The sequence below is a fragment of the Ranitomeya imitator genome, chromosome 1, assembly GCF_032444005.1.
Source record: "Ranitomeya imitator isolate aRanImi1 chromosome 1, aRanImi1.pri, whole genome shotgun sequence".
Taxonomy (NCBI): domain Eukaryota; kingdom Metazoa; phylum Chordata; class Amphibia; order Anura; family Dendrobatidae; genus Ranitomeya; species Ranitomeya imitator.
The window spans coordinates 854,959,468-854,982,021 of record NC_091282.1 but is presented as its reverse complement, the minus strand read 5'-3'; the positions used below and the strand labels follow the sequence as shown (position 1 = coordinate 854,982,021).

At 45.2% G+C, this 22,554-nt stretch overlaps 1 protein-coding gene across 2 annotated transcripts in view; it reads left to right on the top strand.

Annotated features, from left to right (window-relative positions):
* Positions 1-22,554, top strand: part of HDGFL2 (HDGF like 2) — a 97,376-nt gene that overhangs the window by 22,942 nt on the left and 51,880 nt on the right. For both annotated transcript variants that reach the window (XM_069741758.1, XM_069741748.1), the window contains exon 5: positions 9,416-9,493. In XM_069741758.1, coding sequence (XP_069597859.1) covers positions 9,416-9,493 — 78 coding nt within the window. The remainder of the gene's footprint in view (positions 1-9,415; positions 9,494-22,554) is intronic.

Here is a 22,554-nt window from a genome sequence, read left to right as displayed (position 1 = left end):
GCTCACCACATATCTAGATAAGTTCCTTGGGGGGTCTAGTTTCTAAAATGGGGTCACTTGTGGGGGGTTTCTACTGTTTAGGAACACCAGGGGCTCTGCAAACGCAACGTGACGCCCGCAGACCATTTCATCAAAGTCTGCATTTCAAAAGTCACTACTTCCCTTCTGAGCCGCGACGTGTGCCCAAACAGTGGTTTACCTCCACACATGGGGTATCAGCGTACTCAGGAGAAACTGGACAACAACTTTTGGGGTCCAATTTCTCCTGTAACCCTTGGGAAAATTAAAAAATTCTGGGCTAAATAATTATTTTTGAGGAAAGAAAACGTATTTATTATTTTCACGGTTCTGCATTATAAACTTCTATGAAGCACTTGGAGGTTCAAAGTGCTTACCACACATCTAGATAAGTTCCTTTCGGGGTCTAGTTTCCAAAATGGGGTCACTTGTGGGGGGTTTCTACTGTTTAGCCACATCAGGGGCTCTGTAAACGCAACGTGACGCCCGCAGAGCATTCCATCAAAGTCTGCATTTCAAAACGTCACTACTTCAATTCCGAGCCCCGGCATGTGCCCAAACAGTAGTTTACCCCCACATATGGGGTATCACCGTACTCAGGAGAAACTGGACAACAAATATTGGGGTCAAATTTCTCCTGTTACCCTTGGGAAAATTAAAAAATTCTGGGCTAAATAATTATTTTTGAGGAAAGAAAACGTATTTATTATTTACTCGGATTCCCATGACAGCACGACGAGAGAGGGGATCCGCCCATTAGGAACAGGAAACCTACAGATACAAAAGGGCGGTACCTCTCCCTTGCCTCAGTTGGTTTCCTGTTCCTGAGGGGACGGGTGCCTACAGACAGAAGCCCAGGCCGGCCGGCCGATTACGGTAGCGGGGGGGTCTCCTACCTCGGCCGGTGCGGAGATCCCTGGAGACGCCACGGTGGTCCTTGCTGGATTGCACGTCGGTGGCGTTCGCAGCAGGGAGCGGAGTCTGGAGGATTTCCTGCATCCATCAGCGTCGGCGCAGGTAAGTATTTCCCATTGGTGGCGCAGCGGCGTGGCTGCGGGTGCCGGGCTCAGATGTGTGGGTGAGCTCCGGAGCGCTGCCGATCCGTCCCCGGCGTCCTGCACCGCTCTCAGCGTGTGCTGGAGCGTTTCCGGGTGCGGTGACGTGGGGGGGCGGAGTTTGGTAGCCGCTTCCGGGTCGCCGGACGTCTGCACATGCGCGGTCGGTCCAAGATGGCGGCGCCCATCGCATCTGGACGCCGGTTCGTCCGCCAGCCCTCCTGCCCTCCCTGCTGTGTCCGGAGCCAATAGGGATAGCGCTGGCCCATCTGCTGACCGGATCCAAGGGGGATATAAGCGGGTTACAATGATAGAACCCTGCTTTTGGTCGCAATTCGTCATGGAGAGTGGTGGTGAGCAGCAGCAGCAGCTGTCAGACGAGGTGCGTCAGAAGCCCAAAAAGGATAGAGGCGACCAGCCCAGTCGTAAAAGCTCATCCGAGCAGGGATCCAGAGCTTCGACTAGGAAAGAACCCCCTCAGATTCCGGTACTTGACTTTGGCGCACGGGTAAGTGATCTACGTGAAAGTTCACTCTGTGACGCAGGCCCCTTATACTTTATCTTTCCAGGGGAAGAAGAGTACGGACAAGTCAAAACATAAGGAGTGTGCCCTCTGTGGAGTCCCCTTACCTGACTCTTGTTCGAAAAAGTTATGTGCCCCCTGTATACAACAGACGGTGAGGTCTACAGGAGTGGTTGGGTGGAAGTGACTTTAGGTCAGATAGTGGTTATCACCTATATTGTCCTCCCCTAGGTAGCAGAAGAGTCCGTGAGTACGGCAAACTTAAAGGAAATGATCCGGCTAGAAGTAAGGGAGTCATTACGATCCCTATCCCAAGCGGAAGGCTCGAAGCATAGGACACCTCTGGACTCTAATTCGTCAGAAGAGGAAAGAGAAGAAAGTACCTATCTCTCTAGTCCTTTCTCCTCTTCATCAGATGAGGAGTCTGGACGATTTTGTCTACCCTTGGACAAGATTGACAGGGTGGTCAAATCAGTTAGAGGCACGATGGGTATAGAGGAACCCAAATCACAGCCCTCAAAACAGGAGTTGATGTTTAGTGGATTAGATCGTAAAAAGCATAGATCTTTTCCGGTAAATGAGAAGATCCAAGAATTGATCCTCCGAGAATGGGAAAAAAAGGGGGCCTTACCGCCAGCTTTAAAACGCAGGTATCCCTTTGATGATCCGGTTGTGGATACATGGGATAAAGCCCCTAAGTTGGACGCGGCAGTAGCAAAAGCGTCAAAGAAAGCCTCATTACCCTTTGAGGATATGGGGTCCCTCAAAGATCCTCTAGACAGGAAGGCGGATATCTTCCTTAAAGGTACCTGGGAGATGGCGGCAGGATCCCTCAGACCAGCCGTGGCCACAACATGCACAGCCAGGTCATTAATGGTCTGGCTAGATCAATTAGAGTCTCAACTTAAGGACGGTGCATCCAGAGATTCTATTCTGAAAGCGCTACCGACAATTCAGAATGCTGCGGCGTTCCTATCGGACGCATCTGTGGACTCTGTCAGAATGGCGGCTAGAGTGGCAGGACTATCTAACGCGGCTCGCAGAGCCCTATGGTTAAAGTGCTGGTCAGGTGACATTCAGTCCAGAACTAAACTCTGCGCCATTCCGTGCGAGGGACAGTATCTCTTTGGTCCAACGCTGGATGAATTGCTGGAAAAGGCAGGTGATGACAAAAAGAAGTTTCCCAGTCTGTACTCTGCATCCTACCGCCGACCCTTTAATCGAAGAAGGTTTGGTCGCGGGAAGAAACGCGGGTCCTCTCCCACTAGAGAAAGTTTCAGATGGGAAGACAGACGCGGTAGAGGTACGGGCTACATGTTTCGCCGTTCCTCAAAGGATCAGAAAAAAACGGACCAATGACTAGCGATCCCTGTGGGGGGTAGACTGTCAGCATTCTCCTCAGCGTGGCTTGACATTACAAACAGTAAATGGGTCAGAGGCATTATTACTAAAGGTCTAAGGCTGGACTTCAATCATTGGCCTCGAGAAAAATTCAAATTAACCCCTTTTCGTTCCTCCCCCCCTGGAGCAGGCAGCTCTAGAAGCAGAGGTTATGAACTTATGCTCTAAAAACGTATTGGTGGAAATCCCAGAATCAGAAAGAGGAAGGGGATTTTATTCTCCTCTTTATCTGATCAAAAAGCCAGATGGATCTTTTAGAACGATCATAAATCTAAAATGTCTTAATGAGTTCCTGGTTAATGAATCCTTCAAAATGGAAACAATTAATTCGGCAATAAAAATGTTGTTTAATCGCTGTTTCATGGTAGTTGTAGATCTTAAAGACGCATACTATCATGTTCCGATACATGAAGATTTCCAGAGGTTCCTGAGAGTAGCTGTGTCAGTGGGGGGTTGCATTCGCCATTTCCAGTTCAGAGCACTCCCCTTTGGCTTATCAACGGCTCCTAGGGTGTTTACAAAACTAGTGGCCGAGGTCATGGCGCACTTACGAGAGTCCGACATCCTGATCATTCCCTACTTGGATGATTTTCTTATAGTAGGGAGCTCAGCAGACCATTGCCTTTCCCAGCTAGAAACAGCCCCATCCAAACTTGAGCGTCTGGGGTGGATCATAAATTATGAGAAATCTCGTTTACAGCCTCAAAAAATACAAAGATTCTTAGGACTGTTATTAAACTCAGAATCCCAACAGTGTTGTCTTCCACCCGACAAATTATTACATATCCAGCAACAGGTGTCTAAGGCAATTGACAAACCATCCATGACCCTTAGACAGGCTATGTCACTATTGGGTTCCCTAACCTCTTGCATTCCCGCTGTCCGTTGGGCCCAATTCCACACCAGACTGTTACAATCCGAGGTGCTGGTTAATGACAGAATCTTACAGGGGTCCCTGCAGAATCAGATTACCTTAGGTCCAAAAGCACTCACATCTCTTAGGTGGTGGCTAGTCAGTGAAAACTTATCGGCGGGAGTTCCCTGGGTGTCACAGATAACACGTGTTGTAACAACAGATGCTAGCCCTTCGGGTTGGGGAGCACACATGGATGACATGATGGTTCAGGGTCTATGGCCCCCTCCCCTAACATCAGCCTCCTCCAACCAGAAAGAGTTAATGGCAGTAGAGCTTTCAGTGAAAAAATTCCTCATATATCTGCAGGGTCATCATGTCAAGATCCTATCGGACAACCAGGTGGCGGTCGCATACATAAATCATCAGGGTGGAACTCATTCTGAGTCACTGATGAGAGTGGCGGATCGTCTGTTCCAGACAGCGGAAAATCACTTCTTATCCCTAACCGCTCTACACATAAGAGGAAAAGAAAACGTCAAAGCGGACTTTCTAAGCCACAACACCTTGAGGCAAGGGGAGTGGTCCCTAAACAATTGCGTGTTCGATCAGATTGTCCACAAATGGGGACATCCAGAAGTAGATTTATTTGCTACCAGGGACAACCGGAAGACAACTAAATTCTGTTCCCTAAATCCCAGGGAGAATCCTCTGGCGGTAGACGCCTTTCTGATCAATTGGGATTTTCAGCTGGCGTATGCATTTCCTCCACTATACCTGTTACCCTTAGTAGTCAGGAAGATAAGAGAAGATCGAGCCAGAGTTATATTGATTGCCCCATTCTGGCCCAGAAGGGCCTGGTTCACTTGGCTCAGGATAATGTCAGTGGAGGATCCCTGGGTGCTTCCGGAGATTCCGGATTTGCTCTACCAGGGTCCGATCAGTCATCCGCAAGTAAAGAACCTTCATTTAACGGCATGGATTTTGAAAGGGCGTTACTGAAAAACAAGGGGTTCTCCCCGAGTTTAATTGAAACCCTTATGAAAAGTAGGAAGCAAATAACCACAACAATCTACGCTAGGACCTGGCGAAAGTTTCTGGCCTCTTCTGATTTCAATTTAGAAGAAGGAATTCCTATAAAACAAATCTTAGAATTCCTGCAAAAAGGCTTAGAGTTAGGTCTATCCACTAGTACTCTAAAGGTACAGGTCTCGGCCCTAGGGGCTCTATTCTCCTGTAACATCGCCAATAATTACTGGATCTCAAGGTTCATTAAAGCATCTAGTAGGTCTAGACCCATACATAAAGATAGATCTATGCCTTGGGATCTCAACTTAGTCCTATCAGCATTGACTAAAGAGCCGTTTGAACCTTTACAATCAGCTTCAATTAAGGCCTTATCCCTTAAGACAGCATTTCTGGTAGCAATTACATCTGCCCGTAGAGTAGGAGACATACAAGCTCTCTCCAGGGTTTCCCCTTATACAGAGTTTCTACCAGACAGAGTAATCCTCAGACCGGACCCAGCCTATTTACCAAAAGTATCATCACGGTTTCACAGGTCACAAGAGATAATTTTACCATCCTTCCTCCCCAATCCTGCTAACCCTAAGGAAGAACTACTCCATACATTAGACGTTAGGAGATGCCTGCTAGAATACATCTGTTACTGACACATGGAAGAAAGATGATGCATTATTTTTATCTTTCCAAAATCCTAGAAAGGGACTCAGGGTATCAAAGTACACGCTAGCAAAGTGGATTAGGGAGGCTATCTCTTTGGCTTATACTGCAGGTGGGGGTCCGGCTCCGCAGAATCTGAGGGCGCATTCCACCAGGGCCATGGCTACATCCTGGGCGGAAAAATCTGGAGTATCAATCGACCAGATATGTAAGGCGGCCACATGGTCATCCCCGTCCACCTTCTTTAAACGCTATAGGTTGGATTTAGGGGCTTCCTCTGATCTCACATTCGGGTTAAGGGTGCTACAAGCCATAATCCCTCCCTAAGGTACCTTACATCTCTGTAATTCTCTCGTCGTGCTGTCATGGGAGTCCGAGTAAAGCATTAAGCTACTTACTGGTAGCTGCATTTCTCGGAGGCCCATGACCGCACCCTTAGTTCCCTCCCTATTCACGTGGGGGTTGCACTTCCTATAGATGTATATATCTCACATATGATACCCAGTTCCAAATATATGGCTGAAATTTTGTATATAATCTGTATATAGTGTATATTTTTTGTGCCACTAACCGCGGTAGTCCTCTCAAGACTCTGAAATACAACTGAGGCAAGGGAGAGGTACCGCCCTTTTGTATCTGTAGGTTTCCTGTTCCTAATGGGCGGATCCCCTCTCTCGTCGTGCTGTCATGGGCCTCCGAGAAATGCCGCTACCAGTAAGTAGCTTAATGCTTTTCACGGTTCTGCATTATAAACTTCTATGAAGCACTTGGAGGTTCAAAGTGCTCACCACACATCTAGATTAGTTCCTTTGGGGGTCTAGTTTCCAAAATGGGGTCATTTCTGGGGGATCTCCAATGTTTAGGCACACAGGGGCTCTCCAAACGTGACATGGTGTCCGCTAATGATTGGAGCTAATTTTCCATTTAAAAAGCCAAATGGCGTACCTTCCCTTCCGAGCCCTGCCGTGCGCCCAAACAGTGGTTTACCCCCACATATGGGGTATCGGCGTACTCAGGACAAACTGGACAACAACATTTGGGGTCCAATTTCTCCTATTACCCTTGGCAAAATAGGAAATTCCAGGCTAAAAAATCATTTTTGATGAAAGAAAACTTATTTTTTATTTTCATGGCTCTGCGTTATAAACTTCTGTGAAGCACCTGGGGGTTTAAAGTGCTCAATATGCATCTAGATAAGTTCCTTGGGGGGTCTAGTTTCCAAAATGGGGTCATTTCTGGGGGATCTCCAATTTTTAGGCACACGGGGGCTCTCCAGACGTGACATGGTGTCCGCTAAAGAGTGGAGCCAATTTTTCATTCAAAAAGTCAAATGGCGCTCCTTCCCTTCCAAGCCCTGCCGTGCGCCCAAACAGTGGTTTACCCCCACATATGAGGTATCAGCGTACTCAGGGCAAATTGGACAACAACTTTCGTGGTTCAGTTTCTCCTTTTACCATTGGGAAAATAAAAAAATTGTTGCTAAAAGATAATTTTTGCGACTAAAAAGTTAAATGTTCATTTTTTCCTTCCATGTTGCTTCTGCTGCTGTGAAGCACCTGAAGGGTTAATAAACTTCTTGAATGTGGTTTTGAGTACCTTGAGGGGTGCAGTTTTTAGAATGGTGTCACTTTTGGGTATTTTCAGCCATATAGACCCCTCAAACTAAAAAAAATGGTTTTGTAAATTTCGTTGTAAAAATGAGAAATCGCTGGTCAAATTTTAACCCTTATAACTTCCTAGCAAAAAATAATTTTGTTTCCAAAATTGTGCTGATGTAAAGTATACATGTGGGAAATGTTATTTATTAACTATTTTGTGTTACATAACTCTCTGGTTTAACAGAATAAAAATTCAAAATGTGAAATTTTCAAAATTTTTGCCAAACTTCCGTTTTTATCACAAACGCAGAATTTATTGACCTAAATTTACCACTAACATGAAGCCCAATATGTCACGAAAAAACAGTCTCGGAACCGCTAGGATCCGTTGAAGCGTTCCTGAGTTATTACCTCATAAAGGGACACTGGTCAGAATTGCAAAAAATGGCAAGGTCTTTAAGGTCAAAATAGGCTGGGTCGTGAAGGGGTTAATAACCAGCTAAGGCAAAGCAGACATCTAGGGGCTGATATTAATAGCTGGGAAGGACAGTGGATATTTGCTCCCTCTCAGCCTAATATCAGCCCCCAGCTGTCTGCTTTGCCTTAGCTGGTTATAAAAACATGTCATTTATTTCTCAAAAGAAAAATACTTTTAGTAGTAATTGAAAAAAAAAAGAAGGAAAATAGTCCGAATAGCTGTTTTTTTTTTTTTTTGTTTTTTTTAATAACTAGCTAAGGGAAAGCAGACGGCTGTGGGTTTATTTAATAATCTGGGACTGGCCTTGCTTATTGAGCCATTCCTAACCTACAAATATCAGCCTGCAGCCACCCCAAAAGTGGCACATCATATTCTGGCATAATGGACCCGTAGAAGCGCTAGATACAGCGTGAAACGGCCGTCGTCGACCCCTGCACATTCCTGCTGTCACTGCACATCCCCCGAGCCATGAAGATGCTGTGTTACATGTCTCAATAAAGACTTTCCTCACTCCAGGATCGATGAGTGCTGCCGCATTTTTTCTATGAAAGGATTTGTTACATACCCATGCTTCATGCGAGCACCCGTGATCAGCGGTCAGGATTTCTGCTGTCTCAGGACGCACCCTGTTCTTTCCCCCTTGTGCCCAAGCTGTGCTGCTCTACTGTTTTTCTTTTTGGTTCTTGGATATTCTGGCATTTAGCCTTAGCTCTTCCCGATTTTGCCCTGGTGTGGTGGCTTTTGGGGTTGTTTGGGGGGTTGGCAATGGAGGAGTGTCAGTCACACACCCATTACTAACTCAGTAGTAAAAATAAACACACCTACCTTAATATGAATAAAGACTCCCTCAGACTAGCCCTCGTTGACAAATTTATTAATAAAATTATCCCACAAAGTAATCCACGTTCAACTTCTTGGTCTCCAACATCTGTGGATAGCAGTAAAGCTACCGCTATGTGCAGGCATCGGTTGATTACTACTCTCATCAGTGTCGCCTGCTCTCACTGCCATCAGCGAGACCAGGTGCACGATGATGAAAGGAGTAGGAGTAGTTAACCTTGTCATAGCCGGTCACAAATGCTGGCTCACACGCTGTTATTGTGACAGCATGGGAACCCAAAGCAGTCTGCGATACCCAGCGGCTGTTACTGCCGGTCACACTGTTTCCCACGCTGTCACACCGAGGACCACTTGGGATCAGCCTGCTATTCGAGATCAAGTTCAGGTACCCAAACAAAGCTTTAGTAAAAAAAAAAAAAAAGTTTGAACCTGAAAGTCCACGGATCTGCCCATCCCTAATAAAGACTAGTATTGATAAAAGGTGCGATGGTAGAAGATGCATCAAATTCATTAAGAGGCTTGGACCCAAGTTCTGGTGAAGTTTTTAGCTGTCGTGCGCCACCTCGAGATTTATTCCAGTCAGTGTACATTTGTGTCATAACTTGTGCCTCTTGTCAAGTTAATGATGAGGAATTTGTTGGCTGCACTCATGCACATCCTCTTCTAGGTAAGCTCCACCAACTTTTCATAATGCAGGCAGAGTTTTCAGGCTTGGAAAAATATCACAAACCTTTTGCTCAACTTAAAGTAGTCTGAAAATGTGCAACTTTTCAAACTATTTTTCTGCTAGAGTTCAGGTAAAAAGCCTTTGAATCATGGCCTTAATTCCTCCCAAAATGATGAATGTGTGCAAAATCCTGAGTATAGACAATGTCGCTGTTCTGGAGCATAATCCTTTTTTTTTTCTTTTTTTTTTTTTAATCTATTTTTTTCTATTTTATTTCTTTTACTTTTTTTTTTTTACAGCCTCCCCAGCAATCTTCAAGTGAAATGGATCCTGATAGTGTTTCTTCATCCGAAGCAGAAAATTCTGACAGCGATAAGGTGATCTTTAATAAATCAGATATTTGTGCATATTGTTATGAACCAGTGCAGTTCTTTCATAAACAATTGCCCAACGATCAAAAACAAAATGTAAAATATATGGAAGTCTGTAAAGGTAATTTGAGGTGTTTTACTATTTTATCAGAGCGGAAGACTGACTGCAGTTCATCAATAGTTCGTCAGGACAGTCAGTGGTCACTCTTTGGCTGCAGTCTGTACGTGGTTCTACAAGTCACATTCTGGGAACAGCAGCACAAACATTGGGAGGGGAGTATCCATTCTCTTTTAAATTGAGGTCTTGAATTGGTTAAGCTAGGGTTCTCAAGTAGTGGACAACCTCTATTATCTATGATAATAAGGCATCATTGACAAGGAGTATACCATGATTTTATCAATCCAGACATGGAGCACTATATCTTGATAGGAAAAAAATTTAGAGATGGGGGGGGGGGGGGGGGGAGGATGGGTGGGATGGATTGTTACCCCCTGTCAAAGAGTGGACACTGGAGAGACCATGCAGAATCCCACCACTGCCACCACTTTGTCAAAGATCGCAGCCTGGGAGATCATGCAGATCCACCCACTGTTATATTTGGAGCAAACGGCCATCTGCTGCCCCTATCGTCCGGACAATTACACAATTGACCGATGACTAACGGAGGAGACTAGAGGCTGTTTCCACGAATAGACTGGTTTTCGGGAAACCAACAGTTAGCGTATGCTATTTACACCTCCAATTCCAAGTCATGGAATATGTGTAGATACCCCCAGTACGATCACTGCTAGCTCTACAATAACCCAAGAGTACCTGTTGCAACCGCCAGTCGATTTTTTATACAGGCTAACTGGAGGCCTGGTTCTGGTAGCGTATGGCTTCAGGGTTTGGGTTACAGAATGATTAAGTTTTATATTTAATCCAAAATAAAGGAGTGTTTAGAAAAAAATAAATATACAAAAGATTTTACAAAGGGGACAAAACAGCAATGCAGCATATACAGTTACATAAAATTAAACTGTTAAAACAAAAGAAACTTACTGCGCTGATAACAGATATGCTTCGGCCCAGCAAAGGAGAGCGCTTCGATTGGAAAGCATCCAGTGAACAATAATCATGCATGCACTGATATGCATCTCTACATGAACACGGATCCTAATTTGTCTTGATCTTTTATCAGCACCTGAGTTACAGCCACATACAGGCCTGTGATGACCTCATGTGGACCGTGTTATGAGATGTCCTCAGCCCTTCAGGATTTTATGTAATTCCCACTTATACAATAACTTCACTCCTGATGAGCGCAGAAGTTGGAGATCGCGGCCAACTTTTTTATTTGGATTTAATGGTTATCCAGAGACCAAGCATGACATGGCTGTTGTCTGTTATCAGCCCACTACAGAATTGTGACTTATAGGCAGGAGTTGTGGTTATGAAAAAACATGCATCATCTTCCCTGATTCATCATGAAGCTGGAAATCTATGTCCCATCCCTATCAGATCTATACAAACTCCAATATTCATTATTTCTCTAGTCACCTTCCACGACAGCATAGGAGGATGTCTCCATTCCCTAATGGGGGACAGGAAGCACAAGAGGCCCCTCCTACCTCTTATTAGCCAGTGTCTTTCCTGTCCACCATGGGGCATGGAGAGGTTTTTCGTATGCTGTGTGGCCGGCGACTGCAGTGTACCTGGTTTTTCCTGCTGGGCAGTGGTGGTCGTGGGCTCTGCCTTCTAACAATTTATGCTGCTCCTGTCTCCTCATGATTAGGGACCTTTCCTGGCCCACCCGTGCCTCCAGGGGAGGTAAAGCGGGCCAGTGATCCCCAGCTGTGGCCTCCTTGAGTTCACCGGCTTTCCTCCTCACTCCGCAGCGATGTTCGGCGTCCCGGAAGTGACTTCATCGCTGCGCGTGCGTCACTTCTGGTCCTGCGTTCCACTGCATGGAACGCATCCACTTCCGGATTCTCGGCCTCCTGCGGCCCCCGGACCTTCGGACACTGCGGAGAGCATGCCATTCCACGTGGAGGCCTGCCCCCGGACTCGGGGAGCAGGAGGGGAATCGTTTCTTCTGCGCTGGGGGCAGGGTTTATTTCTATATAAACCTGCCTGAAGACACCTCCAGGTAAGACTGATCCCTGTCAGTATGGATGGTGCTTCCTGCCCTGCATCAGCTGAGCCCAGCGCTGCCCCAGGTCCAGTAAGTTTGTCGCGGGGTGGGTCCAAGGCCAGAGGTAATAAGGGGCCCCCTTTTTACACCGCTCTCTCTTATTTCAGGGATAAGTCTGCCCAGAAAGTCAAAGGCCAAAAAGTCTTCAAAATATGCAACCTGAAGCTTCCCTCTCTATGGGAGGAAAAACTGTCAGGGGTGCACGGATAAAGTGGTCAGAGCATAACAGCCCTCCCTCCTCGACGAAATCCGTACCCTGGTTAAGCATGAAGTGCAGTCCTCTCTAGCCGCCTTCAATCCTCCTCCACTGCCAGGTCCATCTCCTTCTTCTTCTTAAAAAAAGAAGATACAAATTGAAGATTCTTGCTCTGAGTCTGATCACTCATATTCCTCTTCTTCGGAGAAATGGGGTGAATCTTTTGCGTCTAAATTTTCGGAGGCAAGAAAGTATCTTTTCTCTTCTGATTATATTGAGGAGTTAGTAATGGCTGTACGTAACACAATTGGGTTACAGGAGTAATCTGTCCTTCAATCCATACAGGATGAAATGTTTGGAGGATTGAAATCTGAGAGACATTTGGGGTTCCCGGTGCATAGGAACATTCTAGATTTAATATCTCAGGAGTGGGAGCTCCCAGAGAAACGCCTAACCACTCCCTCTGAAATGAATCACAGTTTTCCCTTAGAATCGGGTTCTCTTTCATGGGATATACCTAAAGTAAATATACAGGTGGCAAGAGTAGAAAAAAAAAACTTTGCTCCCCTTTGAGGACTCCTCTCAGCTGAGAGATCCGTTGGATAGAAAAATGGAGAGCCTATTGAAAAAGTAATGGGAAACATCCACCTCGGGGTTAAAATCTAATATTGCTGCCACCTGTGTCGCCAGAGCTCTCTCCCGTTGGATGGATGAGCTGGAAAAGCATATCTCCCAGGGTACATCGAGAGGGGAACTATTAGACTCTCTTCCCATACTCCAAAAGGCTTCGGATTATCTGGCTGACGCTTCTATGGAGTCGATTAGAATAGTGGCCAGAGCCTTAGTCCAGTCGAATTCTGCCCGAAGAGCCCTCTGGCTCAAGTTGCGGAGCGGTGACGTAACTTCAAAAATTAAGTTATGCTCTTTAAGGGCGATTATCTTTTTGCTCCTGCTTTAGATGAAATTCTGGAAAAGGCCACAGATAGGGCCTTTTATCTATCAAAAAACTTTTTTTGTGCCCTCTAATCTAATACCTCCCAAACAAGAGGTAAGGGGAAAACCGAGAGATGGAGCTATGCCAAGGGCAAGGGGGAAAAATATCCTTATTCCCCAGCAGGACAAAAAATGACTCAATCCCGGTGGGGGGAGTGGCTCGCAAATTTTATTCATTAATGGCGGGCCATCACCACTTGTCAGTGGGTCCTCAATGTCATTCGGGAGGGCCTCCTGATAGAATTCACATCTTTCCCCCCCTCGGAGTCTGAAGATAACCTCCCCAATGTCACAGGGAGCGCATACATTGATGATGACAGGCCTTGGAGATCTCTTAAAATCAAATGTAATCTCCCCGGTGGTCCCTCCCCCCCCCAAAGAATGGGGGTTGGGTCATTACTCTCGTCTCTTCCTGGTAAAAAAAAAAAAAAAATCATCGGGGGATGCACGAGTTATAATAAATCTGAAAGACCTTAATTTTCATATTCAATACCGAAGATTCAAAATGGAGTCAGTGAAATCTGCTATTCCCCTGATAGGTCCGCATTACTTTATGGCAACCATCGACCTAAAAGATGCGTATTTCCATGTGCCGATTCACCCCTGGCACAGGAAGTATCTTGGATGTGCAATACAGTACAACCAGCAAGTGAGACACTTCCAATTCAATGTACTTCCTTTCTTCAGCGCCGAGAGTATTCTCCAGGATAATGGCAGAGGCGGTATCTTATATCCAGAGACAGGGAGTCTGCATTGTTCCTTACCTGGACGAGCTGCTTATGATGGCTCCCTCGGCCCAGACTCTCAGCGATCATGTTTCAAAGACTCTCGACATTCTCAGAACCCTTGGGTGGCTCCCAAATCTAAAAAAAATCCAGCTTCAACCTTCCAAATCAAGGAAGTTTCTGGGAGTCCTCTTAGACTCATAGTTACATAGTTATTAAGGTTGAAGGAAGACTATAAGTCCATCTAGTTCAACCCATAGCCTAACCTAACATGCCCTAACATGTTGATCCAGAGGAAGGCAAAAAAAAACCCATGTGGCAAAGAGTAAGCTCCACATTGGGGAAAAAAAATTCCTTCCCGACTCCACATACGGCAATCAGACTAGTTCCCTGGATCAACGCCCTATCAAGGAATCTAGTGTATATACCCTGTAACATTATACTTTTCCAGAAAGGTATCCAGTCCCCTCTTAAATTTAAGTGATGAATCACTCATTACAACATCATACGGCAGAGAGTTCCATAGTCTCACTGCTCTTACAGTAAAGAATCCGCGTCTGTTATTATGCTTAAACCTTTTTTCCTCCAAACGCAGAGGATGCCCCCTTGTCCCGCTTTCAGGTCTATGATTAAAAAGATCATCAGAAAGGTCTTTGTACTGTCCCCTCATATATTTATACATTAAAATAAGATCACCCCTTAGTCTTCGTTTTTCCAAACTAAATAGCCCCAAGTGTAATAACCTATCTTGGTATTGCAGACCCCCAGTCCTCTAATAACCTTGGTCGCTCTTCTCTGCACCCGCTCTAGTTCAGCTATGTCTTTCTTATACACCGGAGACCAGAACTGTGCACAGTATTCTAAGTGTGGTCGAACTAGTGACTTGTATAGAGGTAAAATTATATTCTCCTCATGAGCATCTATGCCTCTTTTAATGCATCCCATTATTTTATCTGCCTTTGTAGCAGCTGCCTGACACTGGCCACTGAATGAGTTTGTCATCCACCCAGGTCTTTTTCATTGACGGTTTTGCCCAGAGATTTAGAATTAAGCACATAATTATACATCTTATTACTTCTACCCAAGTGCATGACCTTACATTTATCCCCATTAAAGCTCATTTGCCATTTATCAGCCTAAGCTTCTAGTTTACATAAATCATCCTGTAATATAAAATTGTCCTCCTCCTGTATTGATTACCCTGCAGAGTTCAGTGTCATCTGCAAATATTGAAATTCTACTCTGAATGCCCCCTACAAGGTCATTAATAAATATGCTAAAAAGAGGGCCCAATACTGACCCCTGTGGTACCCCACTGCTAACCGCGACCCAGTCCGAGTGTGCTCCATTAATAACCACCCTTTGTTTCCTATCACTGAGCCAGCTCTCAACCCACTTGCACATATTTTCCCCTATCCCCATTATTCTCATTTTATGTATCAACCTTTTGTGTGGCACCGTATCAAAAGCTTTTGAAAAGTCCATATACACTACATCCACTGGGTTCCCTTGGTCCAATCCGGAACTTACCTCTTCATAGAAACTGATCAAATTAGTCTGACATGAACGGTCCCTAGTAAACCCGTGCTGATACTGGGTAATGAGGTTATTACTCTTCAGATACTCCAGTATAGCATCCCTTAGAATGCCCTCCAGGATTTTACCCACAGTAGAGGTTAAGCTTACTGGCCTATAATTTCCGAGTTCAGTTTTTGTCCCCTTTTTGAATATTGGCACCACATTTGCTATACGCCAGACTCTGTAAAACAAAAATCCTTTCTCCCGGAGGATCATCGCCAGGCTGTGATCAGGAAAAATTGCAGACTTCAGAGAAGAGAGATCCCCAATTCTTCGAAATGGCATGTCGGTCCTAGGCTCCATTCAGTCAGTGTCCTGGGCACAGGCACATTCCAGAATACTTCAAGCCCACATCCTCACAAACTGGGACGGGCATCCGGGCTCTTTGAACAAAAGATTGCACACACCTGGGCGTGTGAAAGCATCCCTAGCGTGGTGGTTAAACCCCAAAAATATACGTAAGGGTGTGAGTTGGTCACATTCTCCCCTGGTGACGATTACTACCGATGCCAGCAAACGAGGCTGGGGGGCTGTGATATCCCATACTCCTTTCCAGGGGCACTGGAATCGGGCAACAAGATCTAAGTCATCCAACTTTAGGGAGCTGAAAGCAGTGGAAGAAGTCCTTCTGGCTGCAAGCAGCCTAGTATCAGGAAGTCACGTCAAAGTTTATTCGGACAACACTACTACGGTTGCTCACCTCAGACATCAGGGGAGCTCAAAATTCAACAGCCGAAGGAGCATATCGAACCAAATTTTCTATTGGGCCGAAAAGCACCTTCTCTCTGACAGCTGTCCATTTAAAGGGGTCTTTCAACCTACTGGTGGATTTCCTGAGTCGCCAGGACATTCAACCAGGAGAGTGGAGCTTGAACAAAAGAGTCTTCAACATGTTGGTAGACAGATTGGGTCTGCAAGAGATCGATTTGTTTGCCTCAAACAAAAATGCGCAGGTCCAAACCTTTTTTTCCCGGAACCCCAGGGACAATTGCAGAGGAGTGGATGCCCTAGCCCAGCCATGGAATTTCCAATTGGCCTACGCCTTCCCGCCAATTCCAATACTGGCGAAAACCCTTCGGAAAATCCGTGAGGATCAGGTTCTGACTATACTAGTGGCTCCAGTATGGCCAAAAAGAAGCTGGTTCAATCTCATTATCGAGCTACAGACAGATGGACCAGTCCTCCTGCCAATAGATGCCGATCTTCTCCTTCAGGGGCCCCTTCAACATCAAAACCCCCTAAAATTGAACCTAGAAGCCTGGTTACTGAGGCCCAGGTCGTGAGTGCTAGAGGGCTATCAGATGTGGTAATCTCTACCGTGCAAAGATCCAAGAAGCCTGTTACGAACGCAGTTTATAGCAAGGTGTGGAAAAATAATTCATCTTTGTCTTCCTAATAGCCCAGATCCTTTTCATCCAAATATCTTGCAAATATTAGATTTAATTAGATTAGGCTGGAATTAGGCCTTAGACTCAGCAGTCTGAGGTTCAGGTCTCCGCCCTCCGTGCTGTTTTTGACCAGGATTTGGCGAATCACCGTTGGATCAGAAGATTCATGGTTTCAGCTCTCGGATCACAACCCATAAAACAACCCATTGTATCTTCATGGTACTTAAATTTAGTTCTCAAAGGACTCACACAAACACCGTTCAAGCCCCTTTCATCATGTACTCCTCAATTCCTGTCATACAAAGCTGTTTTTCTTGTAGCGATAACCACAGCAAGACGGGTGGGGGAGCTGCAAGCTTTATCAGTAAGAGAACCCTATTTATTGATTACAGACCACTATAATCCTCCGTCTTGATCCGTCCTTCCTCCCGAAGGTGGTATCTGAATTTCACCAATCTCAGAATATTATTCTTCCTTCCTTCCTTCCTTCCTTGCTTCCTTCCGCCAAAATCCGGCAAACCCACTTCAGAAAGGAGCTTCCTGCATCTTAAGATTGTTACTGCACAACATTACCTAGTTTCCTACTTCATGTCCATCTTACTAGTCCATTTCTAAGAGACTGAGACTCGGTTATTTGTTTCCTTACTGTAAATCTGCATGAGTCGGGTGAAGGCCCCCCTCGCTAGGGTCATGAGAGATTTTAATATTTTCTATGACACCCCCATATACTATTTTGTGAGCCCAAGTATGAATGTTAGATTTTCCGATAACACCCACCAAGGAGTTGCCAACCAAGCTTGATATGTGGCAAGTCGCGAAACGAGGACCAAGGGAATTAAGTATTGGAAAACTGATCATAAGAACTATGGTATTCTGCCTTTAATAACTAAATATTCCATAAACTAAATTTTAGAGAGAGAGTGTTGGGAAATTAGGCAATGGGCTGCAGTACTAAAGTGTCTTGGAAGCCCCATTTTGGATTTTGGCATGTTTTAAATATCTAGGTATTGGCGAGTTGAGCAATCTTTGGAGAGGATGTGTACAGAATTGGAACGGACAAGGTTATAAAGAACAAAGACTGACTTCCAAGATTCATTAATTGGAGGACAGGCCCACCAGATACAAATGGGGTGAAAGACTCCAGGATAGAGCTTAGCCCTGTGTTAGAAAAGAAGCAGTCCCACCACATCAGAGGTGTGTACTGGTAAAATATAGCAAATCTGCTAATATAGGTCTGTGAGAGAGGCGCAACCATGCTAGGGCAATAGGATGCATAGTAAAAAAGCTGGGATTTTGGAAAGGCATATTAGTTTTTGATCTGAAATCTTAGACGCAGGTGCAAATGGCAGCTTGATGATGCTTTTTAAAGTCTGGGAGGCTAGCGCCTTCATTTGGATTGGAGGTTGTAACTAATGGATGCTCAGTCAAAGCCTGTGAGACTTAACTAAAGATCTAAGGTGAATTCAATTTGGAATAGAACTTAAGTTGGATTGAGAGTGGGATGATTTGCTGGGAAAAAAATTGGTATTCCTGGGAGATTGTCCATCCTAGTAGCCGCCATCCTACCAAATTACGATTATGTAAAAGGATTTCTACCATAAGGCTGCGTTCTCAATGTGAGATTTTGCTGTAAATTTCTGCATCTATTTTAATTAACTTGCATTTTTTTCATTACTTTTTTAACATGCTTTTTTATTGCGTTTTTTTTTTGTCTTTTTGGTGTCATGCTTTAACCCCTTAATCCCATATGACGTACTATACCGTCGAGGTGGGGTGGGCTTTAATTCCCACCGACGGTATAGTACGTCATAGGCGATCGGCCGCACTCACGGGGGGAGCGCGGCCGGGTGTCAGCTGCCTATCGCAGCTGACATCCGGCACTATGTGCCAGGAGCGGTCACGGACCGCCCCCGCCACATTAACCCCCGGCACACCGCGATCAAACATGATCGCGATGTGCCGGCGGTATAGGGAAGCATCGCGCAGGGAGGGGGCTCCCTGCGGGCTTCCCTGAGCCCCCCGCAGCAACACGATGTGATCGCGTTGCTCCGGGGGTCTCCTACCTCCTTCCTCCTTGCTGGACTCGGATCCAAGATGGCTGCGGATCCGGGTCCTGCAGGGAGGGAGGTGGCTTACCAAGTGCCTGCTCAGAGCAGGCACTTGGTAACGCTGCAGCGCTGTTTGACAGATCGGTGATCTGTCAGAGTGCTGTGCAAACTGGCAGATCACCGATCTGTATTGTTCCTAAATAATGAAAAAAAAAAAAAATATTATTCCCATAAATACATTTCTTTATCTAAATAATAAAAAAAAAACAATAGTACACATATTTAGTATCGCCGCGTCCGTAACGACCCGACCTATAAAACTGGCCCACTAGTTAACCCCTTCAGTAAACACCGTAAGAAGAAGAAAAAAAAAAGAGGCAAAAAACAACGCTTTATCATACCGCCGAACAAAAAGTGGAATAACACGCGATCAAAAAGACAGATATAAATAACCATGGTACCGCTGAAAACGTCATCTTGTCCCGCAAAAAATGAGCCGCCATACAGCATCATCAGCGAAAAAATAAAAAGGTTATAGTCCTGAGAATAATGCGATGCAAAAATAATTATTTTTTTCTATAAAATAGTTTTTATTGTATAAAAGCGCCAAAACATAAAAAAATGATTTAAATGAGGTATCGCTGTAATCGTACTGACCCGAAGAATAAAACTGCTTTATCAATTTTACCAAACGCGGAACGGTATAAACGCCTCCCCCAAAAGAAATTCATGAATAGCTGGTTTTTGGTCATTCTACCTCACAAAAATCGTAATAAAAAGCGATCTAAAAATGTCACGTGCCCGAAAATGTTACCAATAAAAACGTCAACTCGTCCCGCAAAAAACAAGACCTCACATGACTCTGTGGACCAAAATATGGAAAAATTATAGCTCTCAAAATGTGGTAACGCAAAAAATATTTTTTGCAATGAAAAGCGTCTTTCAGTGTGTGACGGCTGCCAATCATAAAAATCCGCTAAAAAACCCACTATAAAAGTAAATCAAACCCCCCTTCATCACCCCCTTAGTTAGGGAAAAATTAAAAAAAGTATTTATTTCCATTTTCCCATTAGGGTTAGGGCTAGGGTTAGGGTTGGGGCTAAAGTTAGGGTTAGGGTTGGGGCTAAAGTTACGGTTAGGGTTTAGATTACATTTACAGTTGAGAATAGGGTTGGGATTAGGGTTAGGGGTGTGTCAGGGTTAGAGGTGTGGTTAGGGTTACTGTTGGAATTAGGGTTGGGTGTGTTTGGATTAGTGTTTCAGTTATAATTGAGGGGTTTCCACTGTTTAGGCACATCAGGGGCTCTCCAAACGCGACATGGCGTCTGATCTCAATTCCAGCCAATTCTGCGTTGAAAAAGTAATACAGTGCTCCTTCCCTTCCGAGCTCTCCCGTGTGCCCAAACAGGGGTTTACCCCAACATATGGGGTATCAGCGTACTCAGGACAAATAGGACAACAACTTTTGGGATCCAATTTCTCCTGTTACCCTTGGGAAAATACAAAACTGGGGGCTAAAAAATATTTTTTGTGGGGAAAAAAAAGATTTTTTATTTTCAAGGCTCTGCGTTACAAACTGTAGTGAAACACTTGGGGGTTCAAAGCTGTCACAACACATCTAGATGAGTTCCTTAGGGGGTCTACTTTCCAAAATGGTGTCACTTGTGGGGGGTTTCAATGTTTAGGCACATCAGTGGCTCTCCAAACGCAACATGGTGTCCCATCTCAATTCCTGTCAATTTTGCATTGAAAAGTCAAAAGGCGTTCCTTCGCTTCCGAGCTCTCCCATTCGCCCAAACAGTGGTTTACCCCCACATATGAGGTATCAGCGTACTCAGGACAAATTGTACAACAACTTTTGGGGTCCATTTTCTCTTGTTACCCTTGGTAAAATAAAACAAATTGGAGCTGAAGTAAATTTTTTGTGAAAAAGTTAAATGTTCATTTTTATTTAAACATTCCAAAAATTCCTGTGAAGCAGCAGAAGGGTTAATAAACTTCTTGAATATGGTTTTGAGCACCTTGAGGGGTGCAGTTTTTAGAATGGTGTCACACTTGGGTATTATCTATCATATAGACCCCTCAAAATCACTTCAAATGAGATGTGGTCCCTAAAAAAAAAATGGTGTTGTAAAAATGAGAAATTGCTGGTCAACTTTTAACCCTTATAACTCCCTAACAAAAAAAATGTTCGTTCCAAAATTGTGCTGATGTAAAGTAGACATGTGGGAAATGTTACTTATTAAGTATTTTGTGTGACATATCTCTGTGATTTAATTGCATAAAAATTCAAAGTTGGAAAATTGCGAAATTTTCATAATTTTCGCCAAATTTCCGTTTTTTTCACAAATAAACGCAGGTACTATCAAAGAATTTTTACCACTATCATGAAGTACAATATGTCCCGAGAAAACAGTGTCAGAATCACTGGGATCCGTTGAAGCGTTCTAGAGTTATAACCTCATAAAGGGACAGTGGTCAGAATTGTAAAAATTGGCCCGGTCATTAACGTGCAAACCACCCTCGGGGCTTAAGGGGTTAAAGCTGTTTTTGTATTGAATTCTTCCTGTTTTTTTGCTTTGTCAAGACCTTGATACATTTAGGGGCGGATTACGTATGTTTTTGATGACTTTCCTCTGCAAAAACACGTGCATTTATTTTTTTTTGTTTGTTTTTTTGTTTGTTTTTTTTCTTGCTGATTTTCTATATCTAATGCAAATCTATGGGAAAAAATCCACACAAAACTCAGCATACCTGCAAGAGAAATTGACATGTTGCGAATTTGAAACACGCACCGCAGGTCAGTTTACACTGAATAAAATTAAAGCCACGTGGGTAGGAGATTTCTATGATTCCCCATCCACTTTTCTGGAACTTTAAGATGCTGCATCAAAAGCGCAGCGTCAAAAAGGCACCAAAAGCTCATTGTGATTGCGTAGCTTCAGAATTTTTTCAACTTGCCTTAAAAGGGGTTGTTCCCATTCAGTAAATGAATGTTCCTGGCTGCTAGCTATTATAAAGAAACCAGCTGTTTCCAGCCAGCTAACGCTCGGCACACTCAGGGTACCGGCACACTAAAACGACGCTGCAGTGACACGACAACGATGTCGATCGCTGCAGCGTCGCTGTGTGGTCGCTGGAGAGCTGTCACACAGACAGCTCTCCAGCGACCAACGATCCCGAAGTCCCCTGGTAACCAGGGTAAACATCGGGTTACTAAGCGCAGGGCCGCGCTTAGTAACCCGATGTTTACCCTGGTTACCAGCGTAAACGTAAAAATTATGCGTGGTGATGGGGTGGGGGGGCGGGATTATGCGTGGTGATGGGGTGGGGGTGGGATTATGCGTGGTGGGGGGTGGAATTGTGTGGTGATGGGGTGGGGGCGGGATTATGTGTGGTGATGGGGTGGGGGCGGGATTATGTGTGGTGATGGGTTGGGGGGCGGGATTATGTGTGGTGGTGGGGGGGCGGGATTATGCATGGTGGTGGGGGGCGGGATTATGCGTGGTGATGGGGTGGGGGGCGGGATTATGCGTGGTGATGGGGGGGCGGGATTATGCATGGTGGTGGGGGGCGGGATTATGTGTGGTGATGGGTTGGGGGGCGGGATTGTGCGTGGTGATGGGGGGGCGTGATTATGCGTGGTGGGGGGCGGGCTTATGCGTGGTGATGGGGTGGGGGGCGGGATTATGCGTGGTGATGGGGTGGGGCTGAGCTCCTGTGCAGGGGGCGGGATTAGCGAGTAATCCTGATGCCTCATATATAGATAACCCTCACCCTCTCCCCCCCCCCCCCTGTGCTCAGCAGCTCTGCTAGGGGAGCTAGAACGCCCCTTCAGAGTCGCTGACTGGCTATCCACATAACGCAGGAAACCGCAGCCAATGCCAGACACTGGGAACATCGGCAGAGACTCTCCGGTGGTCCTGAGGAAGAGAGGTACAGTATGGTTTATTTCTTTATAATAA